The sequence below is a fragment of the Gallus gallus genome, chromosome 9 (assembly GCF_016699485.2).
Source record: "Gallus gallus isolate bGalGal1 chromosome 9, bGalGal1.mat.broiler.GRCg7b, whole genome shotgun sequence".
Classification (NCBI taxonomy): Eukaryota; Metazoa; Chordata; class Aves; order Galliformes; family Phasianidae; genus Gallus; species Gallus gallus.
In genome coordinates, this window is record NC_052540.1 from 3,151,746 (window position 1) to 3,171,064 (window position 19,319).

The window sequence follows — 19,319 nt, forward strand, 5'->3', positions numbered from 1 at the left end:
TGCTCTCCTTCCGAATGAAGACTTGAAAAATCTTAGGTCTTTTAATGTGAAAGATATCTGTCATTGGCAAAGAAAGCACTTAGGAATTTGCCATGCTTTTACAATCTTTTGGGTAACACAGATATAGCAGATATAAGTTTTGCCAAATGTCATCTTTCAGAACATCCAGGTGTTCGACCTGCAGCTTTGGTGAGGTTTCTGTATCAGAGCTCGAGTAGTTTCACCTTCCCAGGGACTGATGAGGACCCAGCTTGTGAAAAACAAATCCAAAACAAAGAATCCTCTTTTTTTTTCTGGTCAACCGTATTTTTGATGCCATTAGCTAATGTCGTTCTTACCAGGCTCCTGTATAAAGTAGAGTCATAGGATGGCCTGGGTTGAAAAGGACCACAATGCTCATCCAGTTCCAACCCCCTGCTATGTGCAGGGTCACCAACCAGCAGCCCAGGCTGCCCAGAGCCACATCCAGCCTGGCCTTGAATGCCTGCAGGGATGGGGCATCCACAGCCTCCTTGGGCAACCTGTTCAGTGCCTCACCACCCTCTGGGTGAAAAACTTCCTCCTAATATCTCACCTAAACCTTCCCTGTCAGCTTAAAACCATTCCCCCTTGTCCTATCACTGTCCACCCTCATAAACAAAGTAAACTTTGTAAACAGAAAATTAAAATTAAAAAGTGATAGTGTTTCAAACAGAGCTGAACTCAATTCCTTAACGTGTCTAAACTGCCTGTCTCCATTTGTGTAAGGTAATCATTAGCATCTCATGGGATCTGGAACTTTGAGTCACTTGGAGAAAGCAGCTGCATCTCCCAGGCATACAATGAATGAGGTTATGAAGTGTGAAACTCTGTCTGTAAGCTTTGTTAGAGCACCTTGCAGATGTTAGTGACAGACTGGTTCAGGTGATGGATTTTCTTCCAGCTCAACACCCTGCTCTTAGAAGGGGGACTCTCCAAACAGAGGCATTTCACCTTCCCGTGGTGTTTTAGGGGTTTTTCCTTTTGCAGGCACGAGGCACCAAGTGCCATGCCTTTCCATATGCTGGACAGGCAACGACTCTGACTGCTGGTTTCAAGCCCTTTTTGTGGCAGCTGTTTTGATACCCAGGCTTTCTGTAGTTTAATTTCTGAGTAGTAAGTAGTTTCTGAGTCAGCATAGCCACAGGTTTCTCAAAACACTGATTGACTAACAATTCAGTGTGAGAAAAGAAAGTTTTCTCCAGGCCCACACTTGCTGTTGAGTCATTTGATCAGTTCCTCTGCGTACCACAACTGAAGTGGTAAATGCCTGAGGCTTTAAGTCAAATGCATTCTTTTTTTTTCTCCTATAATTATTTATATCTTTTTTCTTCGTATGACGTTCCTCTGCCCAGAAGCTCAGTCACATATCCAGTGATTAGCACAGACTGCAGAAATGGAGGTAGATGTGAGTTTCCTCGACGCTGTTTGGAGCACCTTCACACCCCAAAATTTAGGGGCGTGCAAGAATTCTTCCCTTCAGTGCTGGACAAAGAAGCTGAGCCTCTTCAGCCTTGGGGAAGAGATGTTTTAGCAGGGACACTGCCTGTATCTTCAGGCCACGTGCAGTTGGATGCCATGGAAGGTAGCTTGTTTGTTGAGCTCTGGTCTGGACTAGCAGCAGGGGACTGTATAGGTATCTCAGGTAGGAGGAGGCATAGGATAGCTGTGCAGTGCTTTCTTGTTGCAGCATTGTAATTAGCTTCCTATAGGCAACTGCAGAGTCAATCACATTTCTGTTTCTCTCTTTACTCCTTAATTATTCTTAGGTCATGGTAGAGAATTCTGACTTCACCCCATCGCAAGTTGGCTGTCTCTTTACATTCCTTGCCCGTCAGCTGGCCAAGCCAAACAACACACTGTTTGTGAACAGAACGCTTTTTGATCAGGTAAGTGATCTTTCTTGAGCAGAAAAAGTTCTAAAGAGGATCCAACCCCACAGAAGCTGTGCCTGGTGCTGCAGACTGAGGTAACTCTGGGGCATTACAAAGCAGGTAGCATCCTGCTGGGACTTTGTAGTTTCAAAGAAGCAAAGTAGTAGAGACCACTGAAGCACAGTAAGGTGTGTATTGCAGCCTGCTGCTGGAACTGAGTGTGAAACAGGGTCAGGTTGTAGGAGATGGAATTAATGTAGCAACGCCTCTGCTCTTCTCCATGGAGTGGCAGATTTCTGCAGTCAGTAGCATGTCAGGAGGGGGAAAACAAACCCTGCAGGGGCAGAACTAATCTGTTTGTTTTTAAGCCCCAGCGATTGTTTTGTGACTGTTGTCTCTAGTTCTACGTAGGAAGATTATCAGTGTAAGGAGATAAAGCGCCAACTAAAATGACACTCCTGAACTTACAGAGCTGTTGTATATGTTTGTATCTGGCAGTTTCTAGCTTCTGTGGCCACCATCCTTCTCTGCTGTTGGGAACGGGCTGAAAGGCATCAATGTATGCCTGAAGCTTGCACAGGTTAAGTTTATATTAGAAATTGTTTGAACTGAGAAGGAGGTTTTAATGGCTACAGTAGTTTTGCTTCAGTAATAATACAGATATGTGAACGTTGATAAGCAAAGGGTTAGAAAATAGGATCATTTAGGTTAGAAAAGGCCCATAGGATCATTGAGTCAACTGTCATCAAACACTACCAATTCCAGCACTAAACCACATCCCTAAGCACTACATCCACATGTCTCTGAAGTGCCTCCAGGGATGGTGACTGCCACTTCCCTGGGCAGCCTGTTCCAATGCTACTCTCTCCATGAAGAAATTCTTCCTGACATCTAATCCAAACCTCCCCTGGTGTAACCTGAGGCCCCTTCGTCATGATTTAAGACCAGACAAAAGGTTTATGGAGTTTAAATAGATTTGGGTATTGATGATTTTAATTGCATGAATGATGTGATTTTTTTTCCTGGATTTTGAGGGAGATGGTGCAGTCCAGGAGAGAAGTCAGAAGGGTTGGAGTAGTAGTTACAGCTGTTTTGTGTACAGTCCAGAGAAGAACCGTGTGGTCACCTGAGTTTCTTACATTCTCTGAGTTACCCAAAGGCTGGTCCTAGATCCAGGTGCAGGGTCATGAGTTTCCCTCCTGTGATGTCCTTCAGCAGTTCTTGTTTACTCCAGCAGTCTTAAGCGTCCTTAGTTACAGGATCAAGTAGAGAGTACCTCATAGATGGATAGTTGTAAATTCAGGTTGTACCATTGTGTTCTGATTTGCTGTTGCCAGTGTTGGTGCTCACAGTCTGATTGTACTGAAGGCTGCTGTACACGTGTGCATCTTGATGATCAGCAGATTGCCTGCGTGGTTTGCCTAGCTGCTTCCTCTGAGTGCATCCAAAACCGTTCTGGAGTTGAAGACGTGTTTGTTAATTTACTTGTGCTACAGAAAAAAATCGCAGGCTAACATCTATGGTAACCAGGCCTAATTCTTGCTAACTTCTACATCGTCTCGCAGGTCCTTGAATTTCTATGCAGTCCGGATGATGACTCCCGGCATTCAGAGAGGCAACAGGTAATGGCCCTCAAGGAAACACTTCTGTAAGCCCTATGTGTGTCCAGACTGTAGGGCAGAGTTTGGCCTTGATGGGCACAGATGCTGGCTGATGGTCACATAGTGAAGGTTGTATGCCAAGGCAGTTAGTTAGTGTAAGAGTGATGGCCTGCAGGGCTGTACAGAGCAGGACTGATGGAGGATTCTTCCCCAACATTGTCTTCAAGAGAGGTTTGACAGCAGTAAGATCAGAGACAGAACAGTTTTATGAAAATGCATAACCTTTGTATCTAATGGGACAATCATTTAGAAATAAACTGTAAAACAAGCCCTGTGTTAATACAAAGTTTAGTGGATCAGGAACAATGTACTTTTGAATGGCACTGACTGTTCAGCTCCAGCTGCAATACAAATAGCTGCTCTTCCTGTCTGCAGGTCCTGTTAGAACTGCTGCAGGCAGGAGGGATAGTGCAGTTTGAAGAGAGCCGTCTGATCCAAATGGCAGAAAAAGCTGAATTGTAAGTTGTTGGGTACAGTGTATAAATACTATCTCTAAAACTCCTCCGTAGCCTTTTTTCTTCCACGTCTTGTTTCTCCTTCACAGCTTTGTTTAGGATTGTTTTCCCTATGCATTCACATATGCTTCATTTAATATGTTCACGTTTATCTGTCCCTGTCTCTCTTCTAATCTCACTGGGTGTGCTTGCTCCATCTTATCTTACCAGTGCTTTCTGTTAGACCTTTGAGAACCTTTCAGCATGAAACTGTGGGGCTTGATACATTTTGGCACTTCCTATCCTAGAGCCCAGATTGTGCTCAAACGTATAGTTGTCTGTTTGAATACTCTGCCACTAACAGATGGAGATGACTCGCCGGGGTGAGGCCCACAGGTGGATTTTAAAAGCATGCAAGGATCTGGAGCCACCCCCACGGTACTTGTTATAGAACTGAGTAGGAGAGACAAAACTCAGTGTCTGGGAAGGCTGAAAATTACCTCCTTTAGCTGCTTTACCCTTTCAGAAAGCGCCTGTTATGCCTGAACAGAGTCAGCCAGGGAAAGCATCTTCATCCAAGTCTTCAGTTTGGATGTTATGTGAGTTAATTCACCATACTATGAAGCACTGGAGGGGTAGATAATGGTAGGGAGTGCCATGCCTGTTCTCTTGTATGTCTAAGGGGAGTGACTACATCCTATTTTTCAGCTCCGATAGGACCCAGAAACACATGGCTAGATCTTGAGAATCAGAACCACGATCAGTTGGATCACTGAATATCCAGTTTATTTCTCCCTGCTTGTGGGAGCCCAAGTCACCAGCTCTGCTATTTCTGTTGGAGCTAAAGGACCCATGGCTTCAGTTGCACCTGTTTTCATCCTATGTCTTCCTGACTCAAAATATTAAAGGCGTTCATTAAAAGCTGAGACTAAGAAGGTGTCATAACACATTACTGAGTCATATTCAGTGTATTTCTTCAAATTAGTATTGTGCACTGGCCTGGCTTAGAGCTGACTATGTTATGGAAAAGCAAGATGATCTAAGAACAGCAGCGCCAGTGAAACCTGATTTCTCTTTTTAGCTATCAGATCTGTGAGTTCATGTACGAACGAGAGCTTCGCTATGACAAAATCATTGACTGTTACCTGCGTGATCCAGTGAGAAAGGTGAGTGAGTAAATTTCTCCATAGCTGGCAGCCTGTCCTGCTGGCAGTAGCATGTGTGGGTACAGCAGCCCTGCTGTCTTGTAGTCCTGTCTCAAAACATACCCTCCTTTACTGCTGAGTTTCCTTACAGACAAGGCTTCTGTACTTGTGTGCATACATTGGAGAGGAGTTGACTTTTTAAGCTTCAGAGGTTTTGGTTTCTCTTTCAATTTAGTCAATGCTGATATGTAAAATTCAAATGCTGGTTGTGATTTATTGCAAATGCTGCCAAATGCAGTGCTTTTTTTTTTTTTTTTTGTCATTAGACCCCTCTTTTTGCTTATTAGTTGTCTATTAGTTGCAAATCTGCTGCAGTTCTTTGAGATATTCTCTTCCCTACTACCTGCAAAAGTTGGGGGCATAGTCTGGCAAATGGGATCTCACCAGCTCCATGTGAACGTGCTATGCTGAAGGTTGTGTGGGTGAAGCAGTAGAGAGAGGTTGTGGTAGTGAGGTGATCTAAAGATGTGGCGCAGGAGAGTATCTGAGCTGAGAACTGTGTAGGAGGACCTGGGGGAGAGGCAAATATCAAAGAAGAATTCGGGAATACACTGGGAAAACTTTACCACCCTCTGGTAGAGGAATCTTTTCTCTGCCTGTACTTTTAGCTGAGGATTGATGTCCTGTGCTTTTTCCTTGTGAGCAAGAGGTAGTCATCTACAGTAGTGAAGGAACACTTTGACCTTAGTTATTAACACTTTCAGTGTCGTTGTCTGTTCTGTTCCTCTTGGCCTTTTTACTTCTGGCAGCTCTTCAGGAAGCTTCTGACTTGCTTAATAAGGGAAATACTAGCCCTAAGGTCATCCTCAGAGAGTTAACAGCAATACTGTTACCAGCATTGAAGAGCATACTGTACCACTTATGGTTTTAACGCTTTACAGGAAGAAGTTTTCAACTATATTCACAACATCCTGTCCATGCCTGGCTACAGTGCTGAAGAAAAGCAGTCGGTGTGGCAGAAAGCTTTGGAACATATAGAGGTACAGTCTATCTTACACCCATGATACCTGAACTCCTGCTAACTTGCTGGCTCTGCCTGGTGCTGTTCTGTTGGCAGAAGCGTTTTGTGGCTTGAACAAAACAACGAGCTCTCACTTTAAGATGTCTGTGTGGTTTAGTAGTGTCATAATGTAAATGCACCTCTTAAATTCAGACTGGCTTCCTTGGTTTCCTGGTTTCAAGTACTGCTTTTTGGATGATGGGACTGTATCAGGAGATGATGGCTTGTAAGTGCTGTGTAACAGGGAAGTGATGATCCACATTTAGGTGTTTGTATCTCCTGAATGTGCAGCAGCAGTGAGGTCAGGACATTGATACTGCTGACTTCACAATCTGTGATATCAGATTTGTCGTGTTACAGCGATGATAGCATTCAACCTCGATATCCTGGCAGTTCTAACCTATGGGAAAATGGGGTCAGCTTCTGCTGTAAGATGCAGACTGTTGCTAGACTTTATCTATCTAATAACTTTTCTTATCTCTTCAGTTTTTCTTTGCTTCGGGAGGTGGAGATGTCTGAAATAATTGCCCAGTCAGTAGACTGAGGGAATCCATTATAACTCTAGTAGTTACAAGCTGGTGCCAGTCTCCTCCAGGGTGATCTGGAGGTGAGCCAGGAAAATAACTCTGTCTGTGAAGCACACTTGCCCAGACCACGTAGCTGAAAGTGGTTACAGAAATCTGCATCACTTAGGGAGAGCAGAGAAGTACCAGGTACCACTTGAAAGATACAGAATGCTTTTAGTCTCTACCAGCACCTGGAAGTAGTCTGCTCTCCAGATGCAATTCCAGAGCCTATGGAACATGGTGGTGGTGATGGTAATGCTGTGGAAGGCTGACGTGTTGCTGTCTTGTTAAAGCAACTGGTTCCATGCTGGGCTTTCTAGGTTGAGCAAACTGCTGTCCACTCTGCTGCTTTCTTGTGATTGCTTTGTTTTTCTCTCCTACTGAGTACCTGTGTATCTGCTTGTATTGGTATATATGGCACAAATTGCTTGGCCTAGTGAGCAACTGAGCTTCCCTTTCCCTGTATTCTTTGCATCTTCCAGAAATGTGCTGGGCAAATAACCTTACTTGTAGGTCACCTTTGGTTGTTGCAGCTGGAATCACCCCCCTCTTTCCTTTTGACATCTTCCTTTTTCAGGGATTGGTGAACAGTGTCTGCAATTTCACGTGGCTTCGGAGCTTACTGAGGGCTGAGTGCTTTGTTCTTCTCCAGCGTATTAATTCTGTTCTCAAGCATTCAGAAGGCTTATAATAGTGAGTTTTAGGAGGACATTATAGTTTACTAGGATGTTGCCATGATTTTAGGTCTTCAAACAACTGTCCTCTCATCTGCTGAGGTATGAAAGCAGGAAAGCAGCCTCTTCAGGTGAAACTAGAAGCTTCTAGAGAGGCTTTCCTGTTACTGCTTCTTTCCTGCTGGTTGTGCAATAGAACATTTCTGATTGGTGGGTTTTTTTTCCTCCATCATCCCACATAGCAGTTGTTCCTTGATGTCCATCTTCAAAACGAAGCCTAAGATCTTTCTTTAGTTGTAATGTTATTTGTGGTGATACTTTCTGTCCTCGGGCACACATGACCTGTGTCAGTACTGCCTTGTCAAGAAGTGGCATGTTCACAAATGGTTAAAGATGGGAGACACACAGATCCCAGGGCGGCAGGAAGGATGGACCATCCTGGCAGTGCTGTGTTCAGCATACCTGGGAACTCCCAGCAAAGGTTTCTGCAGAGAGAGAAACAAATGAAGGCCATCGTGCTAAGTCTGCATTCCTGCATCCCTCTGATTGCATTGCTGTGATGCTAAGATCTTCTGGGGTCACACACTGCAGAACTGCTTTGCATACAAGACAGAAAACAAATTTTGTGGTGGAAACCTCACAAAATGCTGTTTTTATGATGTGTTAGGTTTAATCCTCCAGTCTGGAAAAGTAGTAACACCCTTCCTTATTACTTGCTTTCTTCTCTTTACTGTGGTCTGTTGCCCCCAAACTCAGTGAATGCCAGCTGCTACGTCTGTCTGAAGACCAAGCTACTGATGAGTAACTTTTTTCCTTCAAAATGTATGTTTACGGATGTTTTCTTTCTTTATCACCTATACCAATTGTTATGGTTTATTTGTAGGCTTAGCAGGACCTTTTGTGAAGGATTGCCAAGTACCCAGTACTGGTTGGAAGCAGTTGCTTCTCATTTGGGAGCATTGGGAGTGACAACTCATGTTCTGTGTTGTGTAAACTGGTATTATAGGAAGGCTTGGGTTAAGCTTGACAGAAGGCAAACCCACAAGCATCTTAAAGAATTTTTTTTCTTATTACTCCATGAAGAAATTATACTTTTTTTTTTTCCATGTCTGAACAGATAACAGAGGAATTAAGTTATGGGAAATTTGCAGTTAAACCTCTGATTTGGTTCAGTTCGAGCCCCTTAAACACTAAGAAATGTCCTAGAGTCAACTGATGGCTTTGTTTCCTTTCTGTCGCTGGAACCCTTCCCAGCTGGTACTAGCTGGTCTTCTTGGCATGAAGTAAAGCACAGCTTTCAGAAAACTTGATGAAATCATTTCCTCAAGTGAGAGCTGAGGTGGTTTTCTACACGCCACCCTTCTAGTTTTTTCATAATCATTTTTTGTATGATAGTACTCGTTATTTTACAGCTTTCAGCTTTCATGCAGGGAAAGATGCTGTCACAGTATGAATGGACTCAGTGGTGCTGCATAATTACATTATCTATAGAAGTAATGATTTTTACTGTGTTTCCCACTCCAAAGGAGTTACTGCTACTCAGCCCATGTAAAGCAGCTGACTTGGTGGCCATCCACTTCACTGAGCAGATTGAGAGCATCATTGCAAACCTTCAGGTACAGTGTCAAAGCTCATTAATGTTGGCACTTCTTTACAGTGAGGTTGCTGTTCTTGTAAGAAATGATGGCTGGGAGTAATGGCTAGCTGGCGCTGTGTCGTAAATGGGGAGAAGTGGCTTGGTAGATACTCTGCTGCAGGAATTGTTACAGATGGATTATTGCACCTGCTTGTAAAGTTTTGGCCATAGAAGCTTATGATCTTTGTGTTGTTGTTTGCATCACTCGATAATGCAGTTCTCAGTTTGGAGTGCAGTATGGCTTGGGTTCACAGATCAGCAGATATTCTTGAAGAGGGTGATGCGTAACTATTTACTCAAGGCAAATGTCTAAAGACACCGGCCATGAACCATGAAAGTAGTTCAGGAATTGCTGCTTTATAGCTGATTACTTCGAGTAATAATACTCTGTCTCCTCCTGTTATACAGGACCAGTTCTTACTCTTCCAATTTCTAAGGAGTCTGCTTGATCCGAGGTATGTAAGCAAGTCTGACCTTTTGCAAACTGCATGGCTTAAAACATTTTTATTTGGCACAGTGCATCATTATACAGTCTACACCCAATTCGGGGGCTTAGAAAAGGTGATTTACTCTTCAGACTGCCCGAAGGTGAGAAGGGTAGCTCAGAAATAAGTGCTCTAGGGATTATCTTAAAGCAGAGCCCACGCCTGCCTTCCTAACTGGGAAGCAGTGTGGGTTCCAATAAATGCAATGTAACATCTCCCCCATGTCGGGGGGGTGAGGGAGGGGGGAGTGGGCATTGCCCTAACAGCTTCTTTGGGAAGGCTGTGAAATGTCAGCTCAGTCACAGAGGAACCATTTCTGTTCTCGGGCACCCACTGGTTTGATTGCTTGACCAAGCTGCCCAGATTTCACGTACACAGAAATGTGTTTTGATCTATTGACAGTCTGCATTTCTGTCATCTCAGAATTCCTGCCATGTCTCACTGAAAGCTTTTAACCAGTTACTTGTTCCATCTGCTCCTGTTCTTTCAGTATCTCAGCACTGAGCGTTCTCTTTTTGTTGAATCAGTTTCAAATGCTTCGAGACCTTGATTTTATACATTCTGTAAGACATTTGTCTGTGCACATATTCAATAGCAATTGCTAATGCTATTTAAACAGAGATCCCACTTTGTCAATTAGCTACAAATTAATTACGCTTTACAAAGAGGAAGAGTTGGAATAGGTAGTATATTTAGATACTGGGTATGGTGTCAGTGTTTCAGTTCTCACTGGAGTACCAATGCATGTTTTAGATGATCAGGTTGGATTTTCCTTAAGTTCTACCATTGTCTTTTTTATGGAAGGGATGAGCTCCCACTCTTTGTATGTTTCTTCAATGTCAAAACAAAAACCTCGGTTTGCCGAGGAGATATTTTAGTTGGGTTTTATAGGGGACAAAAGGAATGATTTAGATTAAACAGAAAAGAAGTTAAGCAGAGGTGGTACCCAGCTGGATGCTAACTTGGGATAGTGAGCATCAACCTGGGTTGGTTGTGCTGTGATACCACTTGCGGCAGGCAAGACCCAGTGCAGGTAGTAGTTAACCTGTCTTGTCACCCTATGCATAATCCCAAGTGATAAATGTATCTAGTTTAGCTCTATTGCAGAGCTAAATACAACCATTTTTCCTGTAGTTCTGTCTATTCTAATAAGAATCAACGTACACGATCAAGCCAGTTTGGTAGGAAGCAACTTTCTGTGTCTGATCTTCCAAAAGATCTGTTTTTTCCCCCAAGACTCAAAGACTCAGCAGACGGCCTCAGGCCCTGTGACCTGCCTTACTGTGCTGTCTGCATCACAGCAGAATTTGTCAGCATTCCTCTTCCACCTGTGCTTCAAACTCCACTAATTCTCCACTGCAGTGTGATGTTCTGCATCCCAAGTAACGGAGATGGGCCCCGTAGTGCCTGCGATGCAGTTGCCAGGTTACTCAATAAGCAAAGACTGGGAAAGTTGCACAGAAAAGAACAAAACTAAACACTATGAATTCATGAGTGGCAGTGACTGACCCAAGGTTTAAGCTGTTGTTATTGAACTATGTTGCCAATAAGAAACAGAGATCCTAGATTACCGGAGGGACCTTTTTTCCTTTTTTTTTCCCTTTTATTTTTATCTCTTCAGTAACATTCAAGGTCCTGTGTGTTACTTCTCAGTGCTCTGAGGCTGTCTGCTTCTGAGACAGAAAGAGCTGACCTGTATCCCAAGGGGGGAGGAGGAAAGCTGACTGTGCAGGACTCCATCTGCAGATACAGCTATACTTTGTAGTGTACTGGTACCTTCAGTAGTGACTTGGTTCTTCTCACATCATCTGTCTCTTTTCAGTCAATCTACATATTTATATGCTGCTTCTGAGCAAAATTTGTATTAAAATAGAGAATCAAGGAAGCTTGGATTGTCTCAGACACAAACTGTAGCTTGATGGTACGGGGGACAAGGCGCGTCACGCTGCTGTAATGATACTGAGTTGGTGGAATTGCATTAGGGATTAATTTGGCCCATTTAATTTAGCTGGAGATTTATTTTAAAGGAGCTGGGAGGGGGAAGGGAGAAAACAGGGTTAACAGGAATTGCTCAGGGAAATTAAATCGAAATGTCCTTATGCTCATATCTTGTAAGCAGCCACAGAAAATGGAGGATGTAGTGTATGTTACTCAGTTCATTAATCACAGCCATTGCCTGTGTTCTGGGTCCGTAAGCATATCAACAGATAGCAAAACTTGCTGGGTGTAACAGAGGCTCTCCTTGCTGACGACTAACCACAGCTCCAGCAAGGCTCAACTGTGCTGTATTTTGTGAGGAATCAGTGGTGGTCTCTCCCTTTCAGAAGGGAGCACACAGAGTGTTGCTGGGGAGCTGTTTGCCATGGGGGTGTTGAAGGAGAACCTGGTTGTGTTGGGCTGGGCAGGACCTGCAAGGCTCGGTACAACAGCTTGGCTTTTAACATGACCAAAATCCATTCCCTTACTGCTTGTCTGGATTTCTCAAGTGAGATGGTTAAGGAGAAGACTGGCTTGCTCGTTAAGTCACAAATACTAGGTGTCACAGTTATTTCCATACTATAATTTTGTTCTCATACTAAAAATGTGTGGCTTGCTGTTTTTCCCATTTTTGTAGACAGAAATTGCTTTAGACAAGTGCTTTTTTTTTTTTTTAACCTTTCTTTCCCTCAGTCTAGTAGAAAAGAGGAGTGGAACACTTGTTGGAATGCTACAGCTTGGATACCAAGGTTTGCACAGTTGAGTCCATATTTTAGACAACCTTTCATTTCTGGACATACATGATTTCTAATCAAGCAGTTGACATTGCAATTGCACGAGGCTTCTTTTGGCTTTCTGGGGGCTCAGTGTTCTCCTTGGTGGGAGTCTTTCTTGAAGAGAGTGGTCTTTCTTGGCTGATGGGAATCCTTGTAGCTCCCAGGAAGCCACCAGGTTGCGTGCTATGTTCAACTTCTCCCATCACAGAGCTATAGGGTTTGCACATCAGTGCACACCCTGATTATGAATTCCTGGTCAGAAAGGCAACAAAACTAAATCCCCACCACGATCTGTTTCCTTTCCCAGTGGGAGCTTCAGAACAGGCCTGAGAGCCGTGCTGCCTAGACAGGATCAACTTCTGCTGTTCCTCTGTGTAATCGGTCTGAGATCATCTACATGAGATTTAACCTGCAGTGGTGGGGAGCTGCTGTTCATTTTAAAAGGCTGTACATAGGTGCTCTGTCTGTCTCTAAGAAGGACCATCAGTGTCATCCCAACTCATGGAAATCTCTTGCTTTGTGTTGCTCTTTAAAAACAAGATGAGTAAAAAACAGTCAGGAAGCAGGGACAGCTGTGGGAGCTGGACACAGTTTTGTTCTATTTCCCCCACATTATAAGTTTACTTCGTGAGCCAAGGGATTGGGAAATGTCCATTGCACAAAGCACTGCAGCGCCAACAGCTGCTGCTGGAAGGGTTTTGGAGAAGTTCCTTTCAGAGGTGGTTTAACTGGGATCTCAGTTTTGCTTGTAGAAGTTACTGGGTTGCAGTCAGAAGGAAGACTGCAGTCTGGCTTTTTGAGCAGCTCAGGGCAGGCAGAGTTGCCCATAGCAGTGTGGGGTCTGTATTGCTGGGTGCCCGGCCATGGTGGCAGAGGAGATCAGGGAGACAGCAAGGGCAGGAAACACAGCAGTGGGTGGGAACTCCACCTGCACGTGTTGATTAAGCAGATCTCATGCTGGGAAATGAGGCAGATATTTTTAGTTCCTGTTTAATACAGTTCTGTGTGACAGCTGATTGCAAAACCCTTGAGAGCAGAGGCAGCCTTTGGCTCAGTCCTGAGCAATATGCAGGGAATGTTCAAACTTTTACAGGTGGAAACCTGCTCTTCCAGTGACCCAGCACTAATCAACTAGTGCCTAATTACGGACTCTGCAAGAGCAATTTGCTAGTTCTGTTCAGTTTGACAAGAAATACTGAATAAAAGTGAGGATGTTTCCCTAACAGAAGCATGAAGACACATCTGAGTGAAGTAGATAGAGGTCACGTTCCAGTGGAAGGTGCCTTAAAAAGCAATAATGTGGGTCAAAGAACAGCTTCAGGAACAATAAGCAAAAGGCAGTATTTCTTCAAGCATGCTTGGGGGAGGTCTACAGGACAGACACATAGTCAGCATCTGAAAACAGCTCAGATCATAAAGCTTATCAAATAAATTGGGTGGGTTTTTGCATGTCTTTGCCACTGAGTTGTGAAGAGACATCGGTGCTGGAACCCTTCTTCTCAGGAATCTTTGATAGTCCAATGTATGCTGAGGCATTGGTAGAATATGTTGTGGAACAAATGGAATGCCTCCTAATGGACTCTAGCATGAGGAACTAGTAGAGATGGTGTAATTTTGCTCCTACAGCCAAATTTTTTACTTCTGTATTAAGCATAAAAGACAGCACACAATTGAATTAGAAGCTCTTCTTTCCAGCCAAACTTTTGACCTAAAATTTGAATTGTCTCCTGGGCTTTTTAAATTTCAGAGAAGGCATCAACCAAGACCTGCTGCACCTACCGCCCCACGTCACGGAGCAGTTCATCGAGCTGCTGTGTCAGCACAGCCCTGAACACGTTCTGGAGACGCTGAAAGTCCTGGAGTACTGCAGGCTGGAGGAAACCATCCAGGTAGAAAAGACATGTTATAAGGACACAGGGGCTGGGGGAAGCATTCATGCCAGCTCCTACCAAAGTGGTGGATCAGTTCTTCGTTATTTGGTCCCTCAAGCTGCTAAACTGCAGCACTGTTAGCTGCATTTAATGTACTGATCTTGAGTTTAGTCTCAGGGCTTATAGAAAGGCCATTAGTGCACTGAATCTTCCAAATAACTGCAGAGTACAGATAGTGTGTGTTAATTCTGACTAATGTGTTGAAGGTATCTGAAATAATACAAGCCGGGGTTTTTGGGTAGCAGCGCTGCCAGAATTTGACCACTGCTGGACAGTGACTATTTCTTCCCTTTATGAAAATTTTGGCTCATCGTGTATCCTTGATGTGGATTTCATAGTTCTAAAGATTGTAATGCTGATGGTGGCAACATAGTGCAGCTTCAGAACCGAGTTGGTGTAAGTGGGGGAGGGGGGCAGGGCCCTGTTGGTGCTCAGCCTGGCTGTTGTGCCTGTGCAGACACATCCTCTCTGAACATGCAGCTGTCTTTTTGGGGAGCAAACAGACTCTGGCAGATATCTTAAGACAGATGTTCACTTTTTAATATATATATTTTTAACTTAGATAACCCAGAAACATCAGCTCCATGAAGCTTCCTCATATTTACTGGAGAAGAAGGGAGATATCCATGGTGCCTTTCTGGTTATGCTCGAGGTACGCTACTCTGGAATCCTGAATGTGGCATTTTTGCCTGAAGTCCTGAATGTCACATTTTTGCCAGGCTCTTCATCAGCATGATGTCCTGTGTTAAGATTTGATACTACTATTGCTTCCCAATTTCCCACTGCAGTCCATGTAAGAGTTCACCTTGTGTCAAAAAATGGCACATGGAGCTGTGTGCGAGCTCAGCAGATCGCTGTACTTCTCCAGCTTGCTGTGAATGCTGTCTTCAAACATTGAATGGATAATAGATACTGAAATTTGGTTTTCTTAATCAAAAATAGTCTTTTAGCTTCTATTTTCCTTTCAATATTTGGAAAGAAAAGTATACAATGCTAGTTGTATTGGGGAGGAAAATAAAGGTGAGCCCTAGTGGTCATATCTTAAAAACACTTCCATCGACATTCTGCAAGCTTGCTGTTCTGAGATCTCTCTTTTCTTTCAGCGATTGCAGAGCAAGTTGCTAATGCTTACACAAGATGATGGAGGTAAGTTACCAACTTTAATTCCCCTTTCTCTTAAAAAGGGATGAATGCAAAAAAATGTATGTCTGACAAGTGGCATAAGGAGGTCCTCTTTCAGGTTTTTAGATGTTGTGGTGAAGTTTTCTTAACTTTACATCCATGTGGCTGTGGCAGTTGTTCTGATTACGTTTTCTTCATCTGTTACTTTGATCACTGTTGAGACTTGTAAACAAACCAGTGGGTTTTATTGTGTCTGCTCAGTTGTTCTGTTAACTCCTGATTGCATCTGATTCTCTTAGTGCCTTATCAGAAATGTTTTCCTTCTTAGAATCCATTCAGATTCATTACTGAGCCTTACCAGTCATCAGCTATGAACAGTGATGATGTTGAATTTAGAAGCAGAAAACCCTTCTCATGGAAGTAAGAATGTTCTGCCTACAGAAAACGAGCACTCTTCACTAGCCCCAGGGTTCAAGGGTGCACCTAATCGAATGCCCTGCTTGTATTTGTTACTTGTGTCCTGAACTACAACTGAATCTTCCATATTTGATTACGGGAAAAGTCTTAAATGCTACAATAAATAGAGCATCTACTGAAGTGCAAAAAATCAGGACCTGTCTTTATAATGCAGTAGTTCACTGTAGGGAGCAGCTTTTAGGAGAACAGCATGAATTTATTTTGCAGAATGGCTGGGAGTTAACATACCCAATCATTTCTGTAATGGCAGTTTATTCTTCACCCGACGCTTAGGTTCAGCAGAACTCCCCTTGCTCGAAAGCATTGAAGATACCCTAATGAAAACAATTGCCCTTTGCCAGAGGAATTCACACAACTTAAACCAGCAACAGCGAGAGGTAAGGAAATAAAAACCCACATCAGTGCATTTCCAGAGGCATTATCTTCATGTGCTCCTTCCTTTCCCCATCTATTCCATACTGGCATGTCTCAAGCAGCCGTTGTTTTGCTCTGCCTCATCTTCTTGTTGCTCACGTTTTAAACCCACAAGAGAAACGTTCACCTGTAAGGGTGAAGCACAAAATAAAGCGCATACCAGCAGTGGAGAAGTAGATGAGGCCATATCCTTTCTTCGTTTTTTAACTCCAGTTGAAATTTTGGTTGAATGTTAATCAGACTCTAAAGAAAGCAAGGGATTGTGGCTGTTGTAACACCACATGAAGGCACTGGCATGCTTAGGTTGGAGCTGTCTCAGTGGTGGCAGAAAGCTGCTCGTGTTACCTGCACTGTGGCTGCTCTGAATACTTCACAAATCCTGAATTTAATGTCAGACTGATCTTTAAGGGCTGGAGACAGTACAGTTTGCCTCAGCTCTTGCAGAGAGAATTAGGCTGTTTTCGTTTTGCTGATGTCACTGACACAGAACCTGTTTTTATTTCCAATAGTGTGCTTAGCATAGGTAACTGAATTCAAAACTGAGAGTGCTGTGTCTGAAGAGCTGGCATGTCTGGAAGTCAAGAATGGAGTAAAAGACGATTCCTTATGTTATCACAATTCCAGGAAAGAAACAGTGAGAAAGAGGGAACAACAGGAACCAGAGGTGTTCTGTGCTCAGATCTCAGTCAAGCATATCTCGGCCTAAGATAGGAGCAACCTGGACTGCTCTTCATGAGTACTTTGAAATGACTTCAGTGCATTTCAGTTCTGTTCCTCTGCAGACAAAACCTGGGAAATGTAATTCTGTTTCTCATAATGTGGAAGTGAGCCTTTAGAAATGGGCCGTGATGCTGGTCACACCTCAATTTTAGTTCTGCTGTGTTCTCACTATTTTTCCCTTGCATTCAATTCTTTCAGGCCCTCTGGTTTCCCCTGCTGGAGGCTATGATGTCCCCACAGAAATTGTCTGGCTCCTCACAGTACCGATATGCTGAATGTAAGTATTTTGACTTTTTGTGAACCCAGATCTGTGTGCTGCCTTTCCTCCTCTACTGATTGAATAGATGAAAAGCAGTCTTGTTACTCACTTCCTGCTCTCCCTGCTCTTGCAGTTGACCTAGCTTGTAGCGCTAGGCTCAGTGAGGTCATATGGGGTGGCTGCAGCTTTTGGGTACTTGTTTTTAGCCCTGGGTGGAAGAGGGACCCTACCACAGCCTCCTGTACTCAGCTGGCTCCGAGTAGGCTTGAAAATGTTGGTAACTTTTGGCATAACACTGCCATCTTTTCTGCTCGGACTTGTTGTGCTCTATCTTTGCATCTGTCTGTTGACCTAAAACCAACAGAACATAAATACGTCAACTAAATTCTCTAATCTTAGTTCCAGCTCTCTGAATCTATTCATAGAATCATAGACTCATAGAATGGCCTGCTGTGTGCAGGGTCGCCAACCACCAGACCGGGCTGGCCAGAGCCACATCCAGCCTGGCCTATTGTGGGTATCAGTAGCACATCTAGAGCAGTATTCTTGAAAGGCTGCCTTTTATGGGTGACTTAAGACATCTTGGGACATAATAGTGTCTCTTGCTTGGTTGCAGCCCTCTACTTCACAGTGGCTGTGGTCACATGTGGCTAAGGATTGCAACGTGTTACAAGAAAAGGTGATGGTTGTCACCTTGTCTGGGCTCCCCTTTTCTTCCCTTCCAGTGGCTGTTAGCTGTATCTGGATTCGTGGCGATACCCTTGTGTGGAGTTGAATGAACCAAAAGTAAAAATGACCTCTCTTCCCTCAACTCGTCTTTGCCTCTAAATTCACAATGCTTCCTAGGTTAGCCGTTTTGAGAGCTGATGTCTGCTGAAAAGATACTCTCTGAAGTGATACCAGAATTGGCAAGAACGTCATGCACTTGGATATCAAAGAACTGGTTTTGTTTTCATTCTTAATGTGCTAATTCCCAAACAGCTCTAGCTATCTAATTATCCCCACCAAGAAGATGAATTGCTGTTGTCCACACATCAAATAATGGCTCTTACTGTAGGGAATTGGGGGATCAAGAGGGAAAAAATGTTTCACACAGATACTAACACTGGGCAATTTTAGAGTCAGTGGGATTATAGCATGAACGAGGGATGCAGGTTGAGAAAAGTGAGTGGCAGTGTTACAAAGAAAGGCTGAAGATCTAAAAGTTTACTGTATGTAGGAAGTGGGAGGGGAGGCACTGAGATGCTGACACTTCTGAAATGCTTTGTGCAAAACGTGCACAAGGTAAAAAGCGATAGAACTGTTTCTATATTAGAAAAGATGAACTGAAATAAAGCTCCTAATCTGAAAGATGCACCTCTTTACTCCTTGAATCCTAATGAGTGTCGGTGACTTTTCATGCATGGTATTTCAGCCTTGAAGAGTTTGACGATGCAAGTGCTGAACAACATGGCTGCATTTATTCCTCTTCCTTTGATCCTGCAGAGAATCCTACAGGTGAGTTTCTGAGGGGAAAAACATAGCAAACAAACTTTTACCAAGCTGTGCTATTCAGTTACTGGGAAGAGCTGAACTCATTCCTGATGTGGTAGCAATTTCTGTCAGATGAACTGGTTGTCTGGTTCAAAGCAGTTCAGTGAACGTTCAGTTGGTGAGAGTAAGTCATAAAACTTGGTAGGGTGACCTGGAAGGCTTGGCAGTCTCAGCACACGTGGGAACACAGAGATTCGTGTGAAGACAACTGAGGTAATTTCTGCAAACCAAAAGAAATATTATCTTGAAGGTTGTAATTACTTTGAGACTGAAACTAGCAGTTCTGGAGGCTGCTCCAGCTGTAAAGCCACTATTAACTGCTCAGAACTACATTTGTTGAAAGCCATTTAGCTGAAGTGCTGGGGTAGATGGTTATGAAAACACTAAATCAAAACTTGTGGGCTTTGAAGAGGAAAGATATCAAGACTGGGCCCTTTTAACTGGTGGTACAGTACAATTTTAAGGATATATCTTTTTTTGTGGCAGCAGGCATCTCACAGAATTGCTGATTGCAAATATAGTGGGTTGAATGATCATAAGCGGATTTGTGTTGAATT

The 19,319-nt window shown here is 43.5% G+C and overlaps 1 protein-coding gene across 5 annotated transcripts in view; it reads left to right on the forward strand.

Moving 5' to 3' along the window:
* Positions 1-19,319, forward strand: part of VPS8 (VPS8 subunit of CORVET complex) — a 71,394-nt gene that overhangs the window by 35,523 nt on the left and 16,552 nt on the right. For all 5 annotated transcript variants that reach the window (XM_015277164.4, XM_426694.8, XM_040706140.2 and 2 more), the window contains 13 exons: positions 1,788-1,907; positions 3,458-3,514; positions 3,929-4,011; positions 5,069-5,153; positions 6,074-6,172; positions 8,959-9,048; positions 9,477-9,523; positions 14,054-14,195; positions 14,800-14,889; positions 15,341-15,383; positions 16,110-16,213; positions 17,169-17,247; positions 18,644-18,726. In XM_015277164.4, the coding sequence (XP_015132650.2) occupies positions 1,788-1,907; positions 3,458-3,514; positions 3,929-4,011; positions 5,069-5,153; positions 6,074-6,172; positions 8,959-9,048; positions 9,477-9,523; positions 14,054-14,195; positions 14,800-14,889; positions 15,341-15,383; positions 16,110-16,213; positions 17,169-17,247; positions 18,644-18,726 (1,122 nt within the window). The remainder of the gene's footprint in view (positions 1-1,787; positions 1,908-3,457; positions 3,515-3,928; positions 4,012-5,068; positions 5,154-6,073; positions 6,173-8,958; positions 9,049-9,476; positions 9,524-14,053; positions 14,196-14,799; positions 14,890-15,340; positions 15,384-16,109; positions 16,214-17,168; positions 17,248-18,643; positions 18,727-19,319) is intronic.